At 34.4% G+C, this 11,341-nt stretch overlaps 2 protein-coding genes across 3 annotated transcripts; one reads left to right on the forward strand and one right to left on the reverse strand.

Annotated features, from left to right (window-relative positions):
- Window positions 1-4,920: 4,920 nt before the first annotated feature.
- On the forward strand, window positions 4,921-7,642 carry LOC145008880 (omega-3 fatty acid desaturase, chloroplastic-like). The gene is made up of 8 exons (XM_078967503.1): window positions 4,921-5,699; window positions 5,807-5,896; window positions 6,042-6,108; window positions 6,199-6,291; window positions 6,428-6,613; window positions 6,936-7,016; window positions 7,128-7,265; window positions 7,344-7,642. The coding sequence occupies exons 1-8, from the start codon at window positions 5,224-5,226 to the stop codon at window positions 7,506-7,508; spliced, it is 1,296 nt and encodes a 431-aa protein (XP_078823629.1). The 5' UTR covers window positions 4,921-5,223; the 3' UTR covers window positions 7,509-7,642.
- Window positions 7,643-7,802: 160 nt separating this feature from the next.
- Window positions 7,803-11,138, reverse strand: LOC145008881 (N-(5'-phosphoribosyl)anthranilate isomerase 1, chloroplastic-like). 2 transcript variants are annotated; one of them, XM_078967506.1, is made up of 6 exons: window positions 10,907-11,138; window positions 9,260-9,323; window positions 9,036-9,086; window positions 8,566-8,933; window positions 8,242-8,405; window positions 7,803-8,162 (listed from the first exon to the last, which is right to left on the reverse strand). In XM_078967506.1, the coding sequence occupies exons 2-6, from the start codon at window positions 9,267-9,269 to the stop codon at window positions 7,937-7,939; spliced, it is 819 nt and encodes a 272-aa protein (XP_078823632.1). In that variant the 5' UTR covers window positions 9,270-9,323; window positions 10,907-11,138; the 3' UTR covers window positions 7,803-7,936. The 2 variants fall into 2 exon arrangements, with proteins under 2 accessions (XP_078823632.1, XP_078823631.1); XM_078967505.1 differs by having other exon boundaries at window positions 9,260-9,364.
- Between the last annotated feature and the right edge of the window lie 203 nt (window positions 11,139-11,341).

The following is an 11,341-nucleotide window of genomic DNA, read 5'->3' on the forward strand; positions in this document are numbered from 1 at the left end:
ATCAAGTCATTTCTCACCCTCCAAATGCACCAAAAGCAACCCTACACAATGGAAAGAACTACATTCATTTTCTTAGGACAGCTTCCCCAATTAGCCGCAAAGGTGATAACCTCCCACACTGTGTCAAAAGCAGGAGGAACAATGGCACACCAATTCCAAATTTGACGAAGCACATCAATTGCGAACGAGCACTTGACAAGAATATGCCCGACTTCATCGACACCCCCACACAGTCGCGATATGAAAGGTCATTGATGTTGATCCCACACCGGAATAGAGCACACACAATGAGAATTCTACCAATACAAGCTCTCCATATACAACAATTAATTTTCAACGACACCGTGTGATTCCAGATTGTGCTATTTTGCATGGGACAGGAGATGTAAGAGTCAATTAGCTTTCGAACACTACTCACCAAAAACCTCCTGTTACTTGAAAGTTTTGCTCTTAGAGTCTCTTTCGCGCCAGATCGAGAGTGGTTAGACAAAATACTTCTTAACATAATTAGCTCATCAGACTCCTCCTGACAATTTGGTCGCCATTTCCAAGGCCAACCCTTAATATCCGGACAAATTCTCTCTTCGACGAAACAATACTTCCGCCGCTCAAGAGAAAACAATCGAGGAAATTTAGAAGCAAAAATGAAGTCCCCTACCCACTCGTCAAACCAGAACAACGTATCATTAACATCATTTCTGATAACATCATTTATAATATAGTTTTTCGAAGAATATGATTTATTTTGTTCCTTTCTTATTTTGAACAACTAAAATAATTTATTTTGTTGCTATTCACAAGGTTCTAAAAAGCTTGTCATGGCTCCAAGGCTTGTGTCTGCCGTCAAGTTTTATCAAAATGCAACCTTAACTCATATATATGTATAAAAGAATAATATTTGAAACTACATATAAAAATATTATTTATATACAAAATTACCGCGTTAAGTTACGTCTTACAAACGATGTGACTCATCAATACTGGGAAAAACTTGAGGTTTAACATTGTCGCTAATTTACGACTTACGTTACTTAGAATCTTGACTATTTATCAACCAATCAATATTCTTTAGCCACAAATCTATTTGTTGTGATATTACATTTTATTCCTTTTTATTATGAACAACTTTTTTTATTTCTCCTTAATCATAAATTATATTTAAGGGAAATTGAGTAATCTAACCCTTATAAATGACTAAACATAAATGAGCATTTGTTTTTTATTTTTAAAAAAATAACCACATTCTCCAGAACACCTTGTTCCGGAGAGCTCTCTGGAATTCTGGAGTACGGTTTTCGGACCAAGGTTCCAGAATACAGTTTCTTAGGGTTTTTTTACGTGTACCATATGGTTTCTCTTTTAGCGTAAGTTTTGGTTTTATATAATGTATAAGTTTGTTTTTATAAAATGTTTAAGTTTTGCTTTTATAAATTGTATACCTTTTGGTTTTATCAAATATAAAATGCAATTAAAATCAACAAACAACTAATAAATACATATACTAGATAAATGATGTGTTTGTAGGTGGTATTATAAATATGATGTTTAAATTATCTTTGTTCTTGTACCCCAAATAAATTCCGCTAGTCGTTTTTGATAACCCAAAGACTATGAACCGGTTTTACCCTTTATAGAAATCGATTTCCCGGCGATCTACGCCTCCAGGAAACAACACAAAACACCCCATAATCCTCTATGTTGTCAATCTGTTCTGGTAAGTCTGGGGCCTTTTCCAACGTCATCTTGAAGCTCTCCAGTGGGATTGAATAAGTTGGTTTGATATTTCAGTAGTTGATTCCTAATAGAAGTTTGTGGATGCGAGTTGTCATACCTATAAACCAATCCGCATTTTCTAAACAGTAGCCACCATTCTACTGACTATCATATATAGTCATTTTGAATGTCTTCAAATCAAAAGAAACAAAAAACCGATGAGCTTGTGGTACGTTGATTGTGATGTAAAGCTACAAAAATTAATCATCCCGTTCTTTCTATACACTGTATACGGTAGGATCTACAAGATTGTCCAACGTTGTTGGTTGTTGCGGTGTAACACCTTTCCTCTTCATTTGTATCCATGGCGACTTATATCATATGGACATAACTTTTGGCATTTAGAACGCCTAAGATGTGCTTGTGCCGATATTTTGCATTTATCCTGCGAAATCTCTTTTACATTCGACGACTGAATAATCGGAGACGGCTGCTCAGGACCGACATTCAACGACTTTTCAGGGCCGACATTCAACAACTTTTCGGGTCTGCTTAAGAAATAATCGTTCTCCCATAACTCACTATCATTGTAGTATCCCTGTATAGTTCTATAATATATACTTGTAAACACGGACTCCACCACCTATATTTACCATAAGATCATTTCCATAAATTTCCAATTTACTAAAATACCCCAGAAGTCAACTAGTCAACCATTGGTCAAGGTCCAAGTCAATGGTCAAGGTCAACAGTCCATGTTGACCCGACTCGTCGAGTGCAGTTCACCGACTCGTCGAGTCCTTCTTGAACTCGAGAAGTCGTGAAATCCCTGGTTGACTCGTCGAGTTCCCCTGCAACTCGCCGAGTTCATGCATGTCCAAAAGTCAGGAAAACCTAGCTGACTCGCTAAGTCACCCTACTGATTCACCAAGTCCATGCAAAAATCCTTGCACGACAATCTTCATCGGACTTGCCGAGTTGGTCATGCAAATCGTCGAGTCCTTTCAGTCCTTTCTCCACCCAAACGACTTTAAAGCTCCATAATTCTAAGCTCCTAAGGCATACTTCTTACGTAAAGTTGCAAACTTTACGTACATGCAAGGTGATAATGGCCCAAATCAAGCTAAAGAAAGGTTCTAAGGGATTACGAATGTATTAACTCCCCAAAGGCTGAAACTTTATGATCTTACATACCAAGATAAGCCTAGATCTGAAATTGCAACTTCAGATCATGCCTAATACCCAAAATAACATATCAACATTGCCAAAGTGGCCCTAATCTCATACATGCATAGATCTAGATAGAAGAAGGTCAAAGTAACAACTTGTTACCTAAAAAACGATGCTAAGATGAAGAAGAACTAAGATCTACAGCCTTCCTCTTGTTCCGGAGCTTGAGTACTTAAAGATCTTCCTTTCACAATCTACCATAAGGCTTAATATCACACAAAAAGTGAGAAAAACGACGACTTATGGTTTCTAGACTCACAAGGGGTTGTGAGGGAGGCCAATGACCCTTAAATAGGGTGCAAAACCCCATAAATTAAGGTTTCATCCTCCAGCTCCAACTCGTCGAGTCATTTCTCCGACTCGGCAAGTTGGTCATTTAAACATGTGGCTCCAAAAGTTCCTACTCGACGAGTCAGGGCATCAAACTCATCGAGTAGACAGGGGCGTAGCTACCTTATGTTAAGGTAGGTCCTAGGACCTATCTTTTTTCTTTTTTAATACAACAGTTATATATAAAAATACATAAGGAACTCCCTTATTTTTGCCAAAAGACCTATATTTTCATACTTTTTCCGTTTCATTAATATAAGGAACCACTTTGATTTTGGTTTTAAATTCGCCACTGCGAGTAGACCTTCCAATATGAAAAATAAAGCTGTAAAATTAATACCTGAGAGTCGGGGCGTTACACCGCCCCCACCCCTTAAATGTTTAGCCTTCCTACCTCCGTCCTTGCCCCAAATCCCCTTTATTAACCCCGCAACCAATTGATTTTGGGGTTTTTTTTTTGCTAAAAGAAGTTGTTATTTAGACTAAACGAATCTACTTTTTAGGTAACAAATAATTATTTATCGTAGAATTCTACATGTCAAAACTAAATAAGTTATGACATCTTAAAAACATTATATTAACAACTTAAAAAAAATGTTTTCTGATGAATTTTGGAAGTTCAAAATAATATTATTGTTTATTATATTTATATAATTAATATATGTGTAGTTTATTAATGGGATCCCCATGGAGGTTTCAGGACGGGATTACCTACCCCATCTCCGCCCATGAAACCCCGTCCCAATCCCCGACCCCAATTTTTAATTTTTTTTCCCCAAACTGGACGGAACCCCACAAAAACCAGGGTTCCATGGGACTTTTTGACATCCATATTAGTCTTTTATACGAAACAATGATAAAACCTATAATATTTATAAACCATAGGGATATATTAATTTTTAAATTTGGAGACCAAAACACGACGACCAGATTCACTTTAAAAAAAACATTAAAATAGTTTTGAAAAGAAGTGGACGGTCATTCGGTATATTTTTTAATTGAATTTACTATCAATGTTTTTGAGTTAATTAAATGGTTTTGACTTTTTATTGGGTGACTTTAAAATCCCTTTTTATTTCTCGGCAGTCATCACCGAGTGAAAAGAAAATGATGTTGGAGTTGGAGGAAGCTTGATTGAATTCAACAGTCCTTCACACGGTTTGGACGGTTGGACCCGTACATTCATGCGCAGCCGCAACGCAGAGACTGAAAAGCAACTTCTGGTCGTGTTTAATTTTGGACTCTGCGTCCTCCAATAATCGAGAAAAACGTGCATTTCATTTTATGTAAAATGGTATTAATTCATTACTTATTACCCATGCTTAATAGTTAAATAACTAAATTTAAAAAATGTGTACACAAACCTACAACTATTTGACGACAAATATAAAAAAATCAAATATAAAACGATAATACAACTTAATAAAGTATAATCCATGAGAGTTTAGAAACGTCATCGGTAACTACTTGTAATTAATTCAATTATAATAAACCGAATCATATTTAGTATTTCTCCAATTTCACACACAAAATTCACGTTCCTCTTTTTCACACCATATAGAAAAAAAGGACTTATTAAAAGCAGAGCTAATGGAGTAAGGAAATTGGGTAGAAACAGAGACCCATCGGATTTTTATATATACAAAAACACTACATATAAAGTCTGTATATATATGTATGTATCCAGATTCATATAAGATGTCAACTGGAAGCAAAGGAGAGCCATAGAGTAGGAGAGAGGTGATTGAAAACCCACACGGACAAAGATCTGATATATTCAGAAGACGTGGGCGTTTTATCTCCTCAAGAACACTTTCATTACCTTCAATTCCACACACACACACACACACACACAGACACAGTTCCTCTCTTCACACTTCCTCTCTCTAGAAAGAAAAACCCATTACTGAAAAGATTCTGGTTTTTCGATTTCATCATCTGGTATCTCCAATGGCTACCTGGGTGTTATCAGAATGTGGTTTAAGACCACTTCCCAGACTTTATTCTAATCCCAGAACACGAATCTCGAGTTCCGCCTTTCCGAATTCAATCAGAATAGCTCCGTCGTCGTCAAAGATTTTCCGGCCAAATTCATCGGTTTCAAGAGACAGGAGGTGGGCACTGAAGGTGAGTGCGCCGGTGGGTGTCCAATTTGTAGAAGAAGACGAAAAGATTAACGTCGGAGAAAGTGATTTCAACCCCGGAGCACCACCACCCTTCACATTGGCTGACATCAGAGCCGCCATCCCAAAACATTGCTGGGTGAAGAATCCATGGAAGTCGATGAGTTATGTGTTAAGAGATGTGGTGGTGGTTTTTGGGTTGGCGGCGGCGGCGGCTTATTTTAACAATATGGTGGTTTGGCCTCTGTATTGGGTTGCTCAAGGAACAATGTTCTGGGCTCTTTTTGTTCTTGGCCATGATTGGTATGATAACTAATTCTTTAATTTCTTTTTAATCATCTTTCTGTGTAACAAATGATTGTTTTTAGCTTTTAATTCTGTATTTATAATTCTGTTTTTTGATTGAACAGTGGCCATGGAAGCTTTTCTAATAATGCAAAACTCAATAGTGTAGTTGGTCATCTTCTTCATTCTTCAATTCTTGTACCTTACCATGGATGGTATATTATATTCCTTCTCCTTTTTCATTTTTTTAATATTGAATTCAACTTCAACAAATGATTCCTTATTCATGTCTACTCATATTCCCTTTTTATTAGATTATATTATTATTATCTTTTTTAATTGTTGTGATTGTTTTTATAGGAGAATTAGCCATAGAACTCATCATCAAAACCATGGCCATGTTGAGAACGATGAATCTTGGCATCCAGTAAGTTTAGTAATATATATTTTCATTTTTTATTATATCTATAACACAATCTAATTTCTTGAAATTTGTGCTTTTTTTTTTTTTTTAAAGTTATCTGAGAAGATTTATAGAAGTTTAGATACGGCAACTCGGATGTTGAGATTCACTTTGCCTTTCCCTATGCTTGCTTACCCTTTCTATCTGGTGAGCCTTATCAAGTTTACCATATAATAATATTTAATAGAAATCTGATATTTGATACTTTTAAAACTTGATTATTTGATTTAGTTTTTATTTTTATTTTAACTTATGTTTGGGGTTTCAAATTATATCATATCAGTGGGGTCGAAGTCCAGGAAAGAAAGGGTCTCATTTTCACCCAGAGAGCGATTTATTTCTGCCTAATGAGAAGAAAGATGTGATCACATCAACCGTTTGTTGGACAGCCATGGCTGCCCTTCTTGTGGGTTTGTCCTTTGTAATTGGCCCACTTCAAGTACTTAAACTCTATGGCATCCCCTATTTGGTTAGTTTCTCTTTTCTCTTTTATGTAATGGACTTAATCTAAACTCTCAAACTGTATACCATTGTTTATTTCACTACATACACGACTACATAAATGGCCATTTACTCACTTTCAAACAATTCATTTAGTCCAAAAGAAAAAAAAAGAAAAAAACCCGTTTATACATATGGATAAATTGACTGAACCGAATAATGATGTTTTGATGTATGTATATCTAAATCCAAATGAATGATGTGTCTGTATCTAAATCTACATCCAGAGATAGTAAATGACCATTTTACCATTATGAATATTTTAACTAAATTTGTGAATTTAAATTCAGGGATTTGTGATGTGGCTTGATTTAGTAACCTACTTGCATCACCATGGCCATGAAGACAAGCTCCCATGGTACCGTGGCAAGGTTTGAACTTTAAACTAAACCCCAAATTTCAATCTCTTTATATCTTTAATTATTATAACAAACTAGAATAAATTTCTTATATTATATTGTTTTCAATTTGAAACACAACAGGAATGGAGTTACCTAAGAGGAGGGCTAACAACACTCGATCGTGACTATGGATGGATCAATAACATCCATCATGACATAGGAACCCATGTCATACATCATCTTTTCCCTCAAATCCCACACTATAACTTAATAGAGGCAGTAAGTACTCTTTCTTTATAAAATTTATTATATTATTAATTAACAAATATTAACAGGAATTGAATTGTGATAATGTAGACCGAAGCTGCAAAACCAGTGCTTGGGAAATATTACAGGGAGCCAAAGAAATCATCGCCAATTCCATTCCATTTGCTTGGAGTTGTTGCAAATAGTATGAAAAAAGATCATTACGTGAGTGATGAAGGGGATGTTGTATACTATCAAACTGACCCCAAGCTTTGAACCAATCTCTTTGTATAATTACATTCATATCCCCATAAATTTGTTGAGGGTTATTTATTATGTTAATATTTTGTAACACATGTAAGCTAAAAAGTACGTTTGCTTTTATAGAGGAAAAGGAATATTGTTGTCCACATACATCTCTATCTTAAAGGACCATTATTATCTATCCTTGGATACAAATGAATCTATACATGATAAGTGGACCACCTGAAACCATTTTTTTTCGTAATACTTTTAGTAAAAGGACATGATAATAAAAGGCGTGGGGTCATTTTTTATACCCAACTTAAATTAATAAAATACAACAATATCAATTACTAGAAAGGTTTCATTGTTGCTTTCCATTGATTTGACATGAAATCAAAAAAGAGTTACAGACACCGAGCACATTTTCATGTTTTTTTTTTTTTCTTGATGGATTATAATTAATATTGAACAGAATTTACAGATGTCATGAAAGATGATATGCGTGATTTATCTTTCTGAATGCCATCTGAAGCACATATACCACTACTCACATCAACTCCATCTGGTTTTAAGATTGAAAGAGCTGAAATTACATTTTCTGGTTTGATCCCTCCAGCCAATAGCCAACCGTTTTTGCTCATTATTGGTGGTAGCTTGAACTTTGACCAGTCAAACCCTTTACCACTGCCAATGTACACCCACACCCAACCACTTGTTACTAAATTTAATGTTGCAGATATATTTGATAATAACAAAACAATACCTTCCTCCTTTTGCACTATCCACCAGAATCCAATCTACCAAACAACAATCTCCATCTGAAATATGATTGAGAAGTTTACCATCTTCATTCGCATGAAGAACATAAACGATTTGTTTTTCCTTTGATAGAAGAGAAAATGCATCCCGTGATCCATCTCCATGAAGCTGTAGAACACAGGTTTAGCATGTTATCAAATGAATACAAATCCGAATGTTATATATATATATATATATATATATATATATATATATATATATATATATATATATATATATATATATATATATATATATATATATTTTATGGTGAGTGGTGACAATCTACCTGCACAAATTCAAGATCTGCATCATCAGAAGCTTTCAAAATAGAGTTGGAGTCATCATCAACAAATACTCCAACAGGCTTTGCCCCATATTCGCGTGCAACTTTTGAGATTTCTTTTGCAGTTGAAATTGAAACTGAACGTTTTGAATTAGGCCAAAGGATCATTCCAATAAAGTCAGCTCCAGCTTCTGCTGCTAGAGCTGCATCTTTAGCTGATGTGATTCCACACATTTTAACCAATGGTCTCTTATTTTCATCCCTCTTCTTGTTAACAGGGGAGATTTCAATCGGTTGATGTATTGAACAACTTATTGGTTTCTTTTTCAAAAACCTTGCGTGTAATGTATGTGATGTTGTCGTCCTCAAACCTGTATTTGCAAAAAAAATGAAATAGTGGAAATTGTTATGAGTTTAGAACTTCAAATTCATATTCCTTTTTGTGACTAAGAGAGTATAAAATTAAAACGTACCAGGGTATTGCCATTTGTGCAAGAGAAGGCCTCTAGTCTGATATTGGCATCCTACGTTGCACCATATAGGGCATACGTGGTGTCAGAGTCAAAGGAAATTCAACGCGAATGAAATACAAGAAGAGTTTTCGAGAGAAAAGTAATGTAAGTGAATGAAAAGCAAAACAATTTTCTCAGGGGCATTTGATCGAGCAGTTGAACTGCAATGGAAGAAGCAGACGCACCTGTGATCATCTTATTATTTGGATCCCAAATGCAGATCAAAGAACGTGAAATTACGCAGTGAAACTGAATGGATGAAGATCGACAAAAGATTAATTGCAAAGTTTCTGCACCGACAAAAGGATAAAATCAGCCGTTGGCATTGTTTGTAACATAAAATCTCCGAATTCTTATTTCTGAACTCAAATCACAGAATTAATGCCTAAACTATTGATTCACCACGAGTTTACCCCATCGACTCTCAAACGTTTGCTGTTATTATTTCTTTAAACAAGAATATTTAATCAATTTAGTCGCTTCATACATTTAGTAAACTATATATATACAAAAATGATATTATAACCATATACTAAAATAACGCTGACAGATTATTTTTAAGATCTTTTGTCAACTTCTCATTAATTTTGACACTTGTTATTTTGTGGTATTTTTAAAATAAATATTATCCACTTGTCAATTTTTGATTTATTTCAATTTTTAAAATTAAAATCATATACTTATATATGTAAAGTATTAAATATGATATATATGATATTAAATTGCAATAAATATGTATCTTCTTTATTTTAAAGTTATACATTAAAAAAAATTATATTTACACTTTAATGTTCAATTTTTTTTTAAATCAACCCGTGTAATACACGGGTTTCACACCTAATTTGAATAATAAAATTATTTGTTTTAATTTAATATTATACTATTTTATTCAAACATAACAATCATAGTATACAAATAATTAAATATATAATTCTAATTAAATTTAATTACTGATAAAATAGGATAATACATTTATATATCATAGACTAACACTGAATTCCTTTTAAAGCTCTCACAAATTGTTGTAATATATTTTGTAGGTCAGTTTTCAATATTTTACTTATATATTAACGATTCATATGTAAATGAAATTCGATAGTTCATGAATATTATAAGATCAAATTACACAAAATCGTCAACATAATTTATTATCATGATTTACCATAGATTGGAAGCCATTTTAATTTTTTAAATATAGTTGGAGATGATCTGACAAATTAAATTATTGTTTTGGATGCTATAAGCTGCTTTTTAGTGTTTGGCAAACCAAAAAAAATTGTTTATATGTGTAAAATGATCAAAAAAATACTTCCTTCACATTTTAATTTATTTTTCTTATTACAACTAATAGTTTTATATTTGGATTATAAAACAGCAAGCATGAACCATTTTAGTAATCCTTTAAAACATGATAAAAACAGGGGACAAGGGCAAATATGTCCACTCGTCCCTCTCAGGCATTTGTAATCCGTATAAACCCTTTAAGGCATTTGATCAAACAGCTTGCCTGCAATGCCAACCGTCTCAACTCAAATCAAAAACCGTCATTATGGGCCTTAACAACACAAATTCAAACATCTAATTAAAGATACAGAACACTATACACATCAGATATCATATATGAACAACAAACACATGTGATATCATATATGAACAACAAACACATGTGATATCATATATGAACAGCAAATCAGAAGTAGCAAACAAGTAGCTGTGGCTATCGAAGGCAGAAAAAAAGGAAGAAATCGACCAGCATTAATTGATAACCATGAGTTTGGTATAAATTTATATCAAGAAGAAAGAAAGCCGGAAAAAAGGAAGAAGAATGGAACCTGAGGTGGGTTGCGACGGTTTAGCTGTGGCTGGCTATCGAAGGTCTCCGGCCGGTGGCTTCAAAGGGGTGGGAATGACATATGGCCTTGAGCAGCGGAAAGAGGAGAATTTGCAGGAGGCTGTGGAGCTGGACGCCGGCAGAAGTGCTGAGCGGAGCAGGGGCTGAGGAAGTGGAATCTTCTGCTTCTTCTTCAATTCACGTCTTCACAATCGACTTTCGACGGACTAACTGATTCCCAAATTGATTAAACCTTGGGCTTACGGACATTGGGCCAACGGGCTGTTTAAAATTTTAAATGATTAAACCATTTAAGCTTTTTCTAATATGGAGTATTTGTCACGTGTTAAATATAACTTTAAAATGTATTATATTTAATTAAAAAAAGTTACAGTCAACAAAACGTAGATGTGAAGGTGTTTGGGATTACGTTAAA

Source organism: Lactuca saligna, chromosome 8 (assembly GCF_052625555.1).
Source record: "Lactuca saligna cultivar CGN05327 chromosome 8, ASM5262555v1, whole genome shotgun sequence".
Taxonomy (NCBI): Eukaryota; Viridiplantae; Streptophyta; class Magnoliopsida; order Asterales; family Asteraceae; genus Lactuca; species Lactuca saligna.

Coding starts and splice junctions, on each gene's coding strand:
- LOC145008881 (XM_078967506.1), bottom strand. Junction 8,934..9,035: donor GCACAAATGGCAATACCCTG/GTACGTTTTAAT, acceptor TTGCAAATACAG/GTTTGAGGACGACAACATCA. Junction 8,406..8,565: donor CAGATCTTGAATTTGTGCAG/GTAGATTGTCAC, acceptor TGTGTTCTACAG/CTTCATGGAGATGGATCACG.
- LOC145008880 (XM_078967503.1), top strand. CDS start 5,224: ATGGCTACCTGGGTGTTATCAGAATGTGGTTTAAGACCACTTCCCAGA. Junction 6,292..6,427: donor TTGCTTACCCTTTCTATCTG/GTGAGCCTTATC, acceptor ATATCATATCAG/TGGGGTCGAAGTCCAGGAAA. Junction 6,614..6,935: donor TCTATGGCATCCCCTATTTG/GTTAGTTTCTCT, acceptor ATTTAAATTCAG/GGATTTGTGATGTGGCTTGA.